This window comes from Sturnira hondurensis, unplaced genomic scaffold, assembly GCF_014824575.4.
Source record: "Sturnira hondurensis isolate 20B ecotype Veracruz unplaced genomic scaffold, ASM1482457v3 Scaffold0002840, whole genome shotgun sequence".
In the NCBI taxonomy this organism is placed as follows: domain Eukaryota; kingdom Metazoa; phylum Chordata; class Mammalia; order Chiroptera; family Phyllostomidae; genus Sturnira; species Sturnira hondurensis.
The window spans coordinates 29,024,169-29,041,035 of NW_028075471.1; the positions used below are offsets into that span (position 1 = coordinate 29,024,169).

Below are 16,867 nucleotides of genomic sequence, written 5' to 3' on the forward strand. Positions count from 1 at the left end.
AGCAGAGTAGCTAATGGGACATGGGTAACTGCGTGGTGACCCCAGAGTGCCTGGTTTAGGCATTTGGAGACAGGCAGAGACACTGAGGGTTACCGTGCAGTGAAGTGAACATTAAAAATGCCCTCGTGTTTCAGGGAGATGAATCTGGGTGTAGCAGGCAGGCAGCAGTGCAAACAGGGAACTAGTCATTCAGGCATAGCACACTGGAGATGCTGTAAGTGAAGCTAGAAAGAGATGGCACTGGGACATGTTAGCAAGCAGGCAGAGGGAACTGAGCGACTGTCAAATATTAGGTTCTCCGAAAAGGGGGGATGCCCACAGTGCCAAGCTCTCTTGCCCCTAGTCACCGCTTCAGCTCTATGGTGTCAATAGTCCCTGTGTCAGAGAGCATTGGGCCCCTCCAACTGAACCCTGAACTCAGGGAAACACGCCTCCCCAGGGGACAAAGTCTGCTTCTTCTGTGAAACACAGCACAAAGCTCCCGTTTTATAGAAAAGCATGGCACCTAGACTCACATGTGAAAACATGCCAGCTGTCAAGGAAACGGCTAAGGGCTATCATGAACCTCTCTAGTCCGGGGGCCGCTCACAAATGAGGGAGCACTGCCTGTGAGGCTACCAGCTTGAAAACAGAGGTACCGCCATGAGCAGTGTCGGAAGGACAGACAAGATGAGTCTGGAGTCCTCCGGGTCGTTCTGGGCGCTGCTTTCTTAGGAAACTGCCAGAAACCACACTGACACCATGAAGGGGACTTCTCAGGAGACAGGGCAAGCACAAATGTAGGCAGGACAGACAGGTAACTTTATTCTTATTTTTCTTTATAAAATAAAGATACAGTAGGAATTTCACAATTCGTTGTGATTAGACATGATTTATAATTTTAACATTCTTTTTAAACAAATGACAACAGAAACAGAGAACTGGCATAAATGATAAAATTCACTAGAGCAAAGAGAAACGACCTTCCTGATAAACACGCTCCAGAGCAAACCTCCCTTAGAAAAACTCTCTAAGGTTTCTAAGCTAGACTCCCCTAGAAGGGGCTTCCAGGAAGCCTTTACTCTCAACTATTTAAACTATTTTTCTAACCACTAAATGCCTTGACCAACTTGTTAATTAAATGCTTCTGAAATTGAGGAACAAATGACCGAGTGCCCTGAAAACGGTAAGTCTCGACCCTATTTTTCCAGCTGTCAATTATTAATGTCTCAAGAAAACAAAGTATTGTCTAAGCACTTGAAAAACTTCAATTACCTTTTCTGGCTCAGTGCAAATGTTTGCATTGCACAAATGTCAGTAGCATCCTGTGTGTGAATGAGAAGCGGATGAAGATTGGAAAACCCCTAAATGGTGTTCCACGAACATGACTTAAATATATAGTTTCTATCTCTTTATTTAGTGTAAATAAAACAGTAAACTTGGGAACAGCACAGAAATACAAATGTATTATTTTACAAAATATATCCAGCCCCTTATACGCGCACGATATTTATCATTTTGGTGACACCGTACAAGGGAACTCACTTCTTTTCCTTCATATATGAAAGCAGGAAGTCACGTGTGCAAAGGTATTTACATGAAAAGAATAAAGACCCACATTCCTCTTCTTTGTCCTTGATGGAATGTTGGAAATTATTTAAAGTCAAGTCCAAGGTTCTGAATTGAAGTTCAAAGGCTTGGAATGAAAAAACTAGTGGCACATTGCACTACATGGAATGACGGTCATTTTCTAGAAACTACGGCTGTGTTCCCTACCACAGGACGGGTGGGAGTCCCTGAACACCGAGCCGCCTCTGGTCAGAGAATCAGATCATGAAAATGTTGCTGCCATTTTGAGTCCCAATCAAATCCCTGATAAAATAACAGGCCACACTTAGCAGCACCATCGAACAGGCTGCTTTCTCAAACTACTGAAGCAGATACGAATTCTTGAGACTCAGGATCTGGCCACTGGCTTCTGTGAGAGCAGAAGGCTCCCAGACACGTGCCTGGCCCAGGGGGAGGTGGGGAGGCGGGGGTGGGGTGGGGGAAGGACCACAGACTGCAGCTTCCACAAAACACAAAAGCAAAACAAAACCTGCCTGCCAGGAAGATAATGTTCCAGCTTCACTTAAATTTGTAACTAGCAGATTCAAATGCGAACTTCTTTGTAAAAGGACCCTGATAACCTTTATCATATTAAATACTGCTCACAGAGCATTTCTTCCATTTAGGTTTTTAAGTGCCTTGCTCCTCAGCCTGACAATGACTTCTCATGTCTTTTTTCTTCCTAATTTGTTTTCTCCTTGCCTTTCCAAATGTCAAAGGAAATCATTCCTACCCCCATCCCGCCCCAAATTCAATGCTAACATCAAACACCGAAAGCAAGAGAAGGCTGCAGAAACCACATCAGATGGCCTGCTTTGCTGCCCAAGGATATTGCCGTCATGTTTCTTAAAGCAAAAGGGAGTGGCCTTGCTTGAAAGCTTGGGGGCTAATAAGCCACTAATGGTTCAGGGACAGACTATTCACACTGATCATATGAACCAAACGCAAAACAATAAGCCTTACTCTGACATGCAACATTTTCTACTCACCCAGCCCAAGACACAGTAGCTTTAACTCCTTTTTTCTTTTCCTACATCATTGTCCTCACAGAGCCTCCTAGGAATGACAGTATGCCAGGGACTTTTTCCAAACACTACTTCTAAGTCACCTGGACAGTGAGGCCACCACCAAGCAGCAGATGTGGCCTGTGTCCTTAATGCACCTTGAAGAGGCCTGGCCAACCCTCATTCCCCAGGCCTGCTTACTAGCCCTCAGCTCTTAGACACTAAAGCGCCGGAGCAAGCTTTGCCAACCCCAATGCACACCTTTACCAGTGATGTGCCCGAAGTTGGCTTCGTGTTGGCTTACGTGGCTCACGGAGCCAGTGCCTGAGGGGGCCTGCTGCTCCTAGTCTGGCCCCTGGTGGGAGCCTGGGACCTAAGCCTGAAGCACACAGGCCCATAGGTCACAGGACCTGGCTTCCTGCCTTCCATGGGCCAGCTCTCCCGGAACCCCACCACTACCATCACAGCCTCTGCTTCCTGATACCCCACACCTCCAGGAACCCGAAGGCAAAAGAGTTGGGGTCCTATTTCTGTGACAGAAGTTCTATCTTCTGAAACATTATTTCGTGCCGAAAGCCAGTGAAGTGACTACTTTGAACTCTTAATGGGAAATATTAATAGAAAGTTTGTTATAGGTGGGTATCAGAACGGGGAACACGTGATACTAAAGCAGAGTTACGTTCCACGTGGTATCTGTATTTCAGTGGGATTCCAAAGTGCAGACAGGCTGCTTCTGAGGGGTGAGAGCTGGGGGTCGACCCCAGTCACACAAACCACACCAAACCCAGGACGCCCCAGCAGCTGCCCACCGGCCCCTCGCAGGGCAGCTCCTGCACCGTGGCTCTCTGGCAGCTGACAGGTAACAAGTACCTTTAAAGGTTCGTTTGGTATTACTTCTCTTCAAGTAGTATTTCCTGAGATTAACTTTCCTGGCACAAGTGGAATCAATGGAGTTTTCACAATAAGCCTTTTAATTTATCACTGAATTCCTTAAAAACAAAAAAGGAACACTGTTTATATGTATTTATTTTAAATGTAAAATTTTAATTTTCATTGAATTTATTGGGGTGATATTGGTTAATAAAATTACATAGGTTTCAGGTGTACAATTCTATAACACATCACCCGTGTATCATACTGTGTGTTCAGTACCCAAATCATGTCTCTTTCCACCATCTCCGGAATTGTTATGCTCAAATGGAAGGATGCTTTTAGGTTTGCTGAACTTGTGTTGAAATGCAAACTGGAAAATGTAGGGATATTTAGATTATGTCCATATGACCACTTCACATACCCTAAAATTTTGATGTATGTTACATAAACATTTCCTAAGGAATAAATCAAATATAGCCTTAATCAGGACCCTCATTTTCCTAATACTCTCTATAGCATACGTACATCACACTCACTCCATGTGTGTGTACTGTAGCAGTCTCTCCCCTGTCCGGACTCCCTGAAACACCCTTCCCATGGCCCATGAAAAGCAAATGAGCGCTGAGCCTGGCAGATGTGAGGTCCAGCTGTGTCAAAGTTTTCAGGAGACACACGCGTGCAGCTGTCTGACATGAAACCAGACACCTTCCATGAAACACAACTGATGTCATGGCTGTGGTTTTCTTGTCCTACTGCTTTCCTATGTGTGAGCTAAGATAGGATTTCTATGTAATATTTACAGATCATCTTGCCTTGCTTTTAGAAATACTTTTAGACAGGGCTGAGTACGGGAAGATTTTCTATCAGGGAAGTGGGGAAGCCAAGTGCCTTAAAAAGCTTTCTGAAGTATAGATAAGACTAAGAAAAATCCTGGAGGTCTGTACACACCCGATGGAAAACCATTTAAAAGAAGAAATAGAAGGCACAAACTCTGGGTTAAAAATGCTTGTAAAAGATTGTGACATGACTATAGCTGACAGAGCTAACACCTAGGTCTTCTCAGGTCTTGCCCTAAATACGCAGTCACGATCCACTCCAATACTGTGGACCCGTCACTCCGCCATTCCTCCGCACGCCGACCTGAACAATGAGAAGGAAAAAGCAGACAGACTCGATGCCACAGAGCAAGTGTTTAGGATTGGGAAAGAAGAAGTGAAACAGAAAACCAAATGCTGCTTCCTCCGAACTACCATTCATGACATTCACATTTCCGGGAGGAAGTTAATCGATAGTTTGTGAGTAGAAAACCACATACCACCACCAACAAAAAAATCATTGTAACTCTGCAAAATAACAACTAAGGGTTTGATTGTGTGCCCCCTTAACTTAAGCACGCTAGGTCCAACTTCAGAGAAATTGAAATACTAATATAACAATTTAGCACAATAAATTACAGTAACCATCCACCGATTCAAACAGCAAAACAGAACAAAATTTACAAAAGCGAAAATGTCCCTAAAGTAAACAAACATAGACCATCAGAACTCGAAACATCACTAGAAGGGACACTGTGTGTTTTAATCGGGCTCAGACCCAAACAGAAGCAGTCAGCTGAAACTCCAACCTGGACGGCCGTCCCTGCTGTGGCTGCAGTTTCACCTTTTCAGTGTCCTTGACATTCACTTGGACAGAGAGCGACCGTCCCTGTAAACAGTCCGACGTGTCGGTCCCCTGCTGTGGACCAGTGGCCGGGGAGGAGGAGCAGTCTGGGAGCAGCAGACGGACAGGCGACACTCAGCCCTAAGAAAGCAGCTGCGGCCTCTGGGTGCCTTGTTCAGGGCTTCCCACCGGGCGGCTCGGGGAGGCTCTGGGCGGTGGAGCTGGTAAAGGTGGAAAGCCATGAAGACATGGCTGTCTTCGCACTGGAGAGAGCTCCTCCCACGGACTGGCCTGGAAAGGAAGAAGGGCAGACCTAGAGGAAAAATGCCTTTGCATTTGTTAAGAGACAGAGAGACCAATGCTAAAGAACACATGTTAACTTACGGTGACACATCAATATGTCAATAGTTACTAAAATTCCATTTAAATTTCTAGTTTCAAAACAATCTCTTTCCACAGGAAAGTCTAATAGGAAACTGAACCATTTCTGGGTGAAAGAGCCTGCTAGCTCATGAGCATTCTGAGGTGCTTGGCAAACGCTCTTGGTAGCACCTGCCATGCTTGGCCAGTGGGTCTCGGCACTGGTTCTGCATCAGAACTGCTTGGAGAGCTGACCAAGTCCCCTGTGCTCCCTGTGCTCTGAACCTGAGCTGATGACTGACAACCACACACAGGGTAGAGCGCTGGGCTGCTCTACGGAAGTTTGCACTTATCATCCAAAATAACATTGCATTGAGTGAAGACACACAGAGCTCTCTCTGCCTTGGGTCTGTTTTGTTTTAAAGACATTATCTCAGAAGCTGATGCTACAGCCACAGCACCCTGAATGCGTCCGATCTTGTCTGATCTCAGATGCCAAGCAGGGTTGGGCCTGGTTAATACTTGGATGGGAGAGTGGACCTTAGAATTTATGTATCAGCTGCAGCACCATTAAGAATTCAGTGACAAATGGATCATATCCCTCTGATGAAGTAGAATTTTTCTATTGAAAACAAGCCAAACACACAATGCTGTGTGGAAGAAAATGCTCCTATACCATGTTCCGTTCCCTCGTAACAACGTGAACCTAGTGACAGGGCTGTGTGCTCCACTGTCCGTCTCCAAGACGAGTCTGCAGAGCAGGCTCCCACCCTGCACATCTCTCGGGAGTCAGGTGTTCGAGCTTTAAGGGCCCCTGCATGGAGATCACCCAGCTGGGGGCTCCTGCTTGATAGGGTTAGTCGGCTTCTCTCAGGAGCTACGTAAAGAGATGGGTCCTGTTTTTACATGTTGATGAGACAAAGCATATGTAAATAACTAGTGAATCTGAGATAATTAGGGGTGTCTTGTAAAGGGCTGCACCATTTCTTTAAGTTTGTAATTATGTAAAAATTAAAAGGTATGTTCTGGCTGCTGTGGCTCAGTGGACTGAGTGCTGGCCTGTGAACCAAAAGGTTGCTGGTTCAATTCCCCGTCAGGGCACATGCCTGGATTGAGGGCCAGGTCACCAGTAGGGGACGCATGAGAGGCAACCACACATAGATGTTTTTCTCCCTCCCTCTCTCCCTCCCTTCCCCTCTCTCTAAAAATAAATAAATAAAATCTTAAAAAACTTAAAATTATCATTAAAAGGCAAAAATATAGAAAAGAAGGTATAAAGAACTTTCTTTAGAATGGACATGAAGCAATCTTCAAAATTTTAAGTTAAAATAGATGGGTGCACAAGAGTGCACACAGCACAGACCACTTGCCTGGCTTTGGCAGCAGGGGATCCAGGCCTCACTGAACAAGTCAGGGGTCACTGCCTCATCCACCACTTTTTGAACGAGTTTATATAAAGATAATTCAATTTATTCAGATCTTCTATTCGTTATTGAGTCAGTTTTGGCAATTGAGTCTTTCAAAGAATTTGTGTATTTTATCTAGGTTGTCCAAAAGTTGGCATGGAGTTATTTACAATATTCCCTTATTGTCCTTTTAACTTCTGTAATATCTTAGTCATGTCCCTTCACTATTATTTATGAATTAGGGGAGTTGGGGAAAGACTCCATCCAGCAAAGCTTGAATCCTGGTAACAGAACAGGGAACTCTTCAGAAAACTGTGTCACGCCCCATCAGATGTGGCAATATTTACTCAGCTTTGATACTATCCAGTGCCACAACAGTTTCTTTAAACAAGATAAAAATGAAAAAAACCACCAGCAGGCAAACCTCTGTATTCAACTACGGGAATTATCTCGCATTATTACGTGATGCACAGATCTCTGTGACTTTACATTTTTACCAATGGCACATGTGAACAGGGAAGAGATGTGCTGTGGTGCCACCGGGCCCGGCTGAAGCTGTGCCTTACCAACAGCTTTTCCTGTCTGCACGACATTCCGGCTGGTGGTGACCATGACGTTGCCAATTTTTTTGCCACGTTCACTGTTTTGAACAGAACTGAGTGAAAGAAAGAAGTGTTAAATACAATTTAAAGCAATTTCTCTCCCCTAAACACACCACTCTATAACCACCCCCAAATAGGGATTATTGAGAAAAGCAGCTAAATTGTTCAATATTTGTTGTGTAGCAATTCATCTGCTAACCTTTCAGCATGTGAACTTCAGGAAATACTAAAAGAACGTGCAGATGAACCCAAAAGTGCTAAGGACTTGATGCACGGTCACTGCCCTCCACCCAGCCCTGCCAGTCCGGATTTGCTGAAGTGACTTCGGCAGGAATGAAAACAGCAAATCCTGTTATTAGTTCACACCCTTCCTCACGCAACAGCAGTGTTTTTGCTTTGAAGCGTACACACTGCTGAGCCAGAGACTGTCATGCACATGTTTGGTTGCTATTTGAAGCTCAAGTCTATCAAGGGGAGAAAAACAATTCCCAATTAGCAAGGGAACACATGGCATGCATTCAGATGTAAGAATTTCCCTAGTATTTTCCTGAAATACTCACTGTGAGAATCTTAACTTCATGTCTGACACCGAGTACTGGCCTTGAAAAGGGTGGCTGTAAAACAGAGTTTGAGTTTACACTGTGAGCGTTTCACCAGTGCAGCCGAGAAGCACAGGGGTCACATGGGAGCGTCAGCAGACCCACAGGGCAGCCTGGCGGGGTGGCAGCACTCAGAACCTGTGTCCTCGGGGCTTCAATCACAGCTCTCCGCTGGCACTCGGGGGGAGCCTTCCTGAGCTTATTTCCTCCCTGGTGAACTAGGTGTTTTTCCTAGAGTGGGTAGGAGCTGTTTTAGCAATGCTGATTTATGCAGCCGGGGGTGGGGCCCAGGCATCAGCATTTTTTTAAAAGCTCCCATGGCAGTCAGGGTTAGAGTCAGTGACTTGGACCCTGGCATGGACTTCACCTTGATTCTGGCTGACTTATACATGTGTGCTGTTGGCCATACAAAGATTTGTAGACAGATCAGTGAAATCTGAACTTTTTTAGAAAAGCAACTCAAAATGCAGGTCTTCAAAACAGACAAAAGGCAAAAAGTATATATATAAAGTCAGACACCTTCACCCAAGTCACACTATAAAAGGATTGCATATACTCCCATGTTCTTATCACACCCTCAGGCGGCTCTCCGTCGATGTCTGACCCAGAAAGTGACCCTTGTGAAACCTACAGCAGGTCATTAAACATCAAAATGCTACTGATGGCTTTTCAAATGACAAATTTCTTTCTTGTCCACAGGAAGCATATTGATACCCTCCTTTCTTATCTTCTGGAGATTACTGAATCATTCTTGATATCCCTGGAAAAGCTGTGTTTGAAGGATGAAATGGACCTGCTCTTATTCAGGGCAGTGAGGATGGCCTTTCCTGATCTTGTGGAGAGAAAGAAAGGGTGCCACAGATCTCAGCTCTCACAAGTAGTTCGGGATATTTCCAAATTAGAGACCCTGATAACAGTCGAAGACTATCATTTCTTGTTTTGAATATGGGGAAAATACTGAAACTCTGCTGACTGTCATATCTGCATAGTTTCCCCACACATGTATTTCAGGTCCTTCTTCAGCTTTCTCTTCAGTCTAAATAATCTCAACTTTTTTACACACTTTAAAAAGTACTGTTTTACAACCTTCACAAACCTACTCCAGTTAAGCTTCTTACGGACTTGGAATAAAATCTGCAGAGCTGGTTCAGGTTAAAGGCACGGCGGCAGATGTCTGACTGGATAACGACCTCACCGAGTCACTGGGGCCAGAGTGGGAGAGACAGCACCCCTGCGCCATTCCATGGGCCATCCCTGCGGGCCTCACCCCACCCCGGTGCAGCCACAGTGATGCCGCTGGCAGACAAACTCCCATCTGTTTCCCTTCATCACCCTCCAGACTAGAGAGCCTGTGGTTAGCGAGGGGGAACACTGAACCTAAGCCCTTTCATTTAATACTATTAATATTTTTGCCTTTTAATTTTCTGTGTTTCACCACATTTAAATGGCAACACAAGTTTCTGGTATAGTTCAGTAGGAAGACTAAATTCACCAAAATTGGTGCAGAACCCAGTAATTTTTCTGATAGATGATATAAAGTTTCGCAGACCCACTCTCCCAAACCCTGCTCCACCAGCCCCCTGTTCTGTGTGGGGGCATCTCCTGTCCAGCAGGGCTGACACTGAGCCCCCGGGCAGCTAAGTTAACCCCAGCCTCCCAATGAGATGGCAGGTCAGGACCAAGTGGATTTGTGTCCAGTTCCTACCAAGAAGTAAATGTTTAAAATACAAGGGAAAACATTCAGTTTGTGCTTGTATCATAAAAAAACCAAACATTTTAACTTTTAATTTAGAAAAGACAAGGTCCCAGCCTGTGCACACTGTATCAATTGATCTCCGGAGGCTCTGCTCAGCTCCCTTCACACAAAGAGGGCATTATTTCAGGAATCCTCTCCACACCACGTTGAAATGTCTTTGGTGCTGCTGTCTCTGTGCAGTCAACACTCAATATTGTGACAGGAATTAAATTTTGTTGAATTTTAGATTCCGACGTGGAAGCTAGGCTTGACCACGTATCTAGGAGTTCAAACATCAACTTCAGTTTATCGTACTACATGTTTCCAGTTTAAGCAGGGCTTATTTCTGCCTTGTTGGACCATTTGCCAAAGTGCAGGCCTGGGGGAGGGAGAGAAGCCCGCTCTTCCCCCTGCACCCCCTGTCTGAACCTCCCCAAGGGCTGGGAGAAGCATCCGGGCTCCCAAAGCTGCTTCATGCTTTTTTGTGAAAACTGTTGTGAAACAGTTTTCAGCGGCTTCTCTGCATTTGTGAGACTTTTATCATCTACTTCAGGAGGTCCCTAAAGATATCCACAATGCCATCCAAGTTAGGGGAAGATTTCCTTTGTCTCGGGGTGTGGGAGTAAATGAGGCATTTCGGGTTCTAGCTGCCAGCCTTCTGAGAGTGTGCTTACTTCGGATTGATCTCGGCCAGGGCCGGATGCCTGTTGCTGTTCCAGACTCTGTAGTTGTGAGTGTTCTTCCACGCCATCACAAAGGTTGTCCCATAGTCTGCGAGCATCTTTTCATTATCTGTCAAGTAAATGTGTGAAAGGTGAGTGGGACTGTAGCCAGTCAGGGGTGTGGAGGTAAACAAACAAAAACAGTAAGGGAACGCCACCCCTTTCCCTGATTTTTTGGGAAGGTGGTCTACCAGCTGTCGGAAACTTGCATCTGACTCCAAACAGCCTGTTAAGAAGCTACGTGGCCTTTGGCAAGTCAGTTCAATCACTCAGATCTTCTCTGTCTGAGGGAGTAACAAGTGACTTTTCCCTAATGAAAGCAGACCTCTTACGCAACTCAGAACGTGACTGTGGTTACAGAACACGCGCCCCTCACCTAGTTGCAGCGTGGCGGCCAGCAGGGCGTGGATGTAGACCGCGAACTGGGCTCGGATCCACTCGTCCCCGCCCTCCCAGCCCGTGCCGTCCAAGAAGACGTCCTCCCGGTTCTCGGTCACGTGCCGCACCAGGTAGTCTGCGAACCTGAGGTCGGCCGTGGTGGGGCTGAGCAGCTTCCTGAGGTCAGGGTCGTGGATCTGCACGAGAGCCTCTTCCACCTAAGGGGCACGCAGGTACAAGTCAGAGTCTGGCATTCAGGCGGACATCCACGTCACACTGTAAAGAGTGCCTGCTGGGGAGTTGGAGTTGGAAATAAAAGATATGGATGACAATGGCATTCTCGAAAAGAGAGTCTAAGAAGGAGGATTTTATACTCAAGGATTTTTCTTTCTATATTTAAAAAGTACTCAGTTTCTAGTTTCAGAAAACATATGCATAAGTGTTTAATTTTGAATTATATAAAAGTAATTCATGTTTACTGTACATATTTTAGAAAACACAGAAATGTGCCATATTATTTTATCATACAACCAGAAACGAAGACAATTAAGGAAAATTCCTACAATTTTTTCCTTTCATTGACAGATACTCCAGAGTATTTTTTTTAGTAATATTTGAAATGCAAAGANGATGACAATGGCATTCTCGAAAAGAGAGTCTAAGAAGGAGGATTTTATACTCAAGGATTTTTCTTTCTATATTTAAAAAGTACTCAGTTTCTAGTTTCAGAAAACATATGCATAAGTGTTTAATTTTGAATTATATAAAAGTAATTCATGTTTACTGTACATATTTTAGAAAACACAGAAATGTACCATATTATTTTATCATACAACCAGAAACGAAGACAATTAAGGAGAATTCCTACAATTTTTTCCTTTCATTGACAGATACTCCAGAGTATTTTTTTAGTAATATTTGAAATGCAAAGAGAAGTATATGTAACTTACAGGTCAGTTTTGAAGCATAATAAAACAAACACCCATGAATCTGCCCACCAACCTCAGAAGTAGGCAGCGACCAATACTGTTGCAGCAACTCTGTGGTCCTCGCCTCTGCATCCTTCTGCCTTGGAGGGTCCACATATATTTTCCTTCCTCAAAATTGGGGTCATAATACCTAAAGCTTTGAACCCCTGATTTTTAATTTGTATGTTCTAAACATGTCCCCAGGGAGCAAGTTTTGGTACCTTCTAAAAAAGGATGACTTAAATTCCTTCCCCACCCTCTTTTAAAATGACTTCATCTGTAAAATTAAACAAATGATTTAAATTTCTTACATATTGATGATACAATGTTAAATATTTATCTCTGGCTCCTTGTTCTTGATACCAGAAGCCTATCCAACAGGCTAGGAGTAGAGCATTTACATTATCTGAACAATAAACACATTTTAATTCTGAGACTGTAGTGGGCCCAGCTGGCCCGGGTCAGAATCCTGGCTCACCCACTATACTGTCTGACCTCTCTGTCCCCTTGCCCCCGCAGGTACCAAACAGGGACAGCCACAATACTTATTGCACAGGTTGTCATGAGAATTATTAGACCAGTCAATATACCTATGGTGCCTAGAATGCCCGGCACAGGGAGCAATCCCTAGCCCTCTCAGTGCTGGTACTAAGCCCTCATAATTGCACTTCACAAAGAAAACAGGGACCAGCAGCGTCCCGGACACGCAACTCACACGGAAACCTACTTCCACAATGGCATCACTGAGGTGTTTCTGTTGTCGAAAAAGGATGTTAGTAGCTCCAGCAACAAATCCCCGAACGGTGACATCAGAGAGAAGGTGATGCTGCTGCAGAGCCATGTAAGGCAAGCACAGATAGCCCTACAGATCACAAGAGCAACAGAGAACGTTAGACGGGTGCTGGAACACCCCCTCTCTTCCAGCCTCTGCAGAGAGCTAATCGCAGGAAAACCGACTCCCGATTTTCTCCCACCTCTGCCCCATCCAGCATGCCGCGCATCTTGGGCTCACTACCGTAATGTGCCCAGGGACCCTCAGGCCGTGACCCTGTGAAGACCGATGGCTAACGCGCTGCCCTAGTCACCAACTTTGCCAAGGCAGTTTAGCCCAAACGTTGTCTCCTGGGATCACTTTATTCTCCATGCGACTTAAAAGCCTCCATGGCAACGAACAAACTGGACCTTTCCTTTTAGCAACTGAAATATTAAGCCCATTGAAAAAGAATGTCATTCAGTAGAAAGCTGTTAGTTCTTTCAGTAAAATTTTAAAACACACGCATCTGTGAGCCATCGCCAACGTACTCTTATGAGAATCGCAAGCATGATAAGCATGTTTTATTGCCCTCTTGTTAAAAATTATGCAAAAATATTTCAAGATGTTTGCTCCTAAATGTTTAAAGCAAAAATGACACTTGGCGGCAGTTGAGTATTTAATTAATTTCCCTTTGAATTGTGTTTGAAAATACCACTCCCCTGAAAATTACAGTTGAATTGCCAAGCCAGAGCAGGCAGTGAAGTGTAAAAAAAGCAGTGAGCTTCCTGAGAACAAAGGTGGTAACACTGGAAGGAACGTGGAGGATGTGGAGTTTCTGCCAAAAGATTCTAAACGGAGACAGATTTTCAACAGGTGGCACAATTTGTATATTGAGCCAGGAGGCCAGGCTTGCTGAACCCCAGAATTTGTTTTCAATCTCAAGTTCTATGACAGTGTTATTTATTTGTTTTCCTTCCTATCAGTTCTCTAAAACACTGAACTACTGTTATCCGGATGATGTCTTGTTTCTATCTCAAGGTAAGACTCTCTGAGGCAGGAGCTAGCCCTTTTGCTAATTCCTGTTCTTCACTGCAGTGAGGGTGCGCCTTGTACGGAACAGGTGGTTGATTAAATCCCTACTACCGGAGAGAAGGCTTCCCAAAGTTGGAATATGGTTCTAGTCACTTGGTTTCCTTCTTATTCTTGACAATGTCTACCTCTACTTGGTAACATGCTAACTAAAAGCAGCCAATAGAAAGCCACATCTATGCATCAGAGATACTCAGTACAGTGCTTCTCAACCCACGCCCTCTTGTGACCAACAGCTGAAACGACCCTTGCTCCTCCTCCAGAAGCAGAACAGCTGGCTCGGGGCTTAGGGTTCATGTTGTACTCTTCCTGTGATATATATTTTAAAACAATAGGCTCCCCTCTCCCAACTACCTGTTTCCAAACATAAATATTACAGTACCGAATGCACTTTCAAACAGAATACTCACCCCCCCAACTAGAACTGAGAATCCTTGATAAAGCTGCTCTCAGACATTGCCAGTTATTACAGAAGATTTGTACTGCAGAACAGCAATGAAAGAATTTAATTGTTCATAGTATTACCTTCATAATTTATACTGTAGGAAAAAAAAGTATTGTCAACAATGGAATCTTGGCTGAGTCTATAAAATCATGACAACTCTGAAAAATGTTTTTAAAAAGCAATAGTTCATTGCTTCTTGGCCTTTTACCTAAGCTCAAGTGTACAAATCAATAGTTCAACAATTTTTAAGGGTATAAAAAATACATTCCTTAAAAATAATTTATTCGCACTCTTTGATCCAGCATTCTACGTCTTGTAATTTATCCTACAGACACACATGCTTGTGTGTGAGATTTGCAAACAGGTATTGGTCACATCACTGTTTATTATGGCAAAAGACTGGAATCACAACTCTTCGTGAACAGGAAACTGACTAAACATTCATCTACACCGATGATATCCCTGTAGTAATAAGGAGTAATGATGTCCACCTCCGATGACCAGTGTGTAAAAAAGAGTAAGGAACGTAAAGGTAGGGACAGTGTGCCGCCACTGGTGCCCAAAGGGAGGGAAAATGACCATGCACTGATTCACGCACATGCCACCCCGGGAAGGGGACAGGAGGCGCTGAGGATGCTGGCTGCCACCGGAGAAGGCGGAGGGGCAGCAGGGGCTGACAGGATGATGGGGAGACTTAGGACAGATGCTTTGGGACCCTTTGACTGTTGAACCATGTAAAAATATTACACACAAAATTATTTAAAATAGTCCAAAATAGCTTAAAATTTTGACATCATTACTCAAAAAAAGAGAAAAAGATGATCCAATGAGCGTAAATCTCTTAACGGTCTTTAAAATACAGCTGCAGCAAGAATGTGGGTCCTTTCGCACACAGCAGCCTCTCTATCTAAGCCGACCCCACGCCCAGTTTTCCCCTTTTCTAAGGCACGTCAGCTTCCATGTTTGGAGCTGTGGTGTGTAATGGTAAAAAGAAAATCGAGAACATCTTTGCATGCCCGTGTTCATAGTAGCACTACTCAAACAGCCAAAGCCAAAGCAACCCTGATGTCTATTGAAGGATAAGTGGATAAAGAAACGTGGTATATGCAAACACTGGAATATGAAGAGTAAGACGAGTGTAAGCCTCTTCTCCGCCTGACGCTCCGACTCACATGGTACCTCCCACAGAGTGGGCCGCCCCGGGGCAGACAAATGCACAAGGGAAGGCCAGCGGGAAGTCCAGAATCAGAGTCTCTTCCTCGACCACACGCAAAAGTTCCCTCCAGGTAGGTAACCAAAATATGAAAGTCAAAATTATAAAGACAATTTAGGAGATTGTTTTTCTTAGGTAAAACCCCAAAGTATTAACCATAAAACAAAGAACTGATAAACAGGAAAGGTGTCTAGAATATATGAAGCCCCAAAATTAGTGACAACAAGGGAGACAATCCGGAGTTTTGAACAAATACTACATACAGGGAATCCAAATGGTTAACCAGAGTAGGAAAAGATGTGCTCAATCTCAGCTGTGGTTACTGAAAAGATGCAAACTCAGAGCTGCAAGACACCATCGGATTCTCATTAAGTGGTCTGACAACACCCAGTGCTGGTGAGACGGTGGAGTAGTAAGAACTCCTGCACATGGCTGTAGGAATGAACTTGTCACAGCCATGTCAGAAAGCCTGAAGGTCAGGAGCCTTGCCCTACCCTGCATGTTCTTCCAGACGCTTCCTCAGTCAGCTCTCAGGAGGAGCATCTTTTAGAATCTGCTATCGCATTTGCACAGTAAGCCTAATCTCTAAAACTGACAGGAAAGGCACCACCCTATGGCAATTCCAAATACCCGAGAGCAGCCTGGACCAGACCTAACGGTTTTATTAGGGAAAAATCTGTTTCCATTTATTCCTAGGCTGAGTCAGGAGACCAGTCAATTTACTACTCTCTGCAAAACTCACTATCCTACTTCAGCAGCATTCTCTGGGCACCCAAGCTTCTCTGTGGCTATTTCTGAAATTACTTTTTGAGATGTTTCACTAACCTAATTCCTTTTGTACAGCCTTTTAAGATTTTCACGAGAAAGGGAGTCTGAGGACAATTTACATTGAAGAATATTTCATATTCCAAAGTTACTGATATTAAAGAATCAGCATTTGTATTTAAAACGTGATTCAGCAGCAAATTGGACTGTAATCCGTACACAACAAACCATAAAAACAAAATGAAAAGGGCTTTGTTTACCATAAGGATGGAGGTGAGCCCACCACACACTCGGTGCTGGGATGATGCGCACAACTGGATCACTCCGTAAACAAGGTTTATGGGCGGCACACAAAAGGTACATTTACAATGCTCTGCCTAATTCAGCAACCTCACAGAGAAACACAAAGTACCTCCCCGGTTCCGCTCCCTCTTGAGAGCTCCGCAATGATGGAAATGAGAGTTGGGTGCGTGAAGCAGCAAAACAAGGGTTCTGAAAAGGACAGGGAGTCAGGGCACCTACATGTGAGTCCAGAAAACCCACAGTTCGTGGCTGCTGACCAAACCCAGTCCTTTGAGAGCCCTGTGTTTCCTCCCCAGGCCCCTGTATCCCAGTTTTTTAGAAACTGCAGCAGTTCAACTGGGAAACCAATCAAGATGATTTCAGAGTCCGCCAAGGGGCCACAAGATGAACAAAGATAGGATTCTC

The 16,867-nt window shown here is 44.4% G+C and overlaps 1 protein-coding gene across 3 annotated transcripts in view; it reads right to left on the bottom strand.

Moving 5' to 3' along the window:
- Positions 1–889: 889 nt before the first annotated feature.
- Positions 890–16,867, bottom strand: part of AVL9 (AVL9 cell migration associated) — a 35,025-nt gene continuing 19,047 nt past the window's right edge. For 2 of the 3 annotated variants that reach the window (XM_037041174.1, XM_037041176.1), the window contains exons 11-16: positions 12,621–12,755; positions 10,924–11,143; positions 10,500–10,617; positions 8,052–8,105; positions 7,456–7,544; positions 890–5,414 (exon numbers count right to left, since the gene is read on the bottom strand). In XM_037041174.1, coding sequence (XP_036897069.1) covers positions 5,299–5,414; positions 7,456–7,544; positions 8,052–8,105; positions 10,500–10,617; positions 10,924–11,143; positions 12,621–12,755 — 732 coding nt within the window. In that variant the 3' untranslated portion in view covers positions 890–5,298. The remainder of the gene's footprint in view (positions 5,415–7,455; positions 7,545–8,051; positions 8,106–10,499; positions 10,618–10,923; positions 11,144–12,620; positions 12,756–16,867) is intronic. The other variant, XM_037041175.1, reaches the window with a different exon arrangement.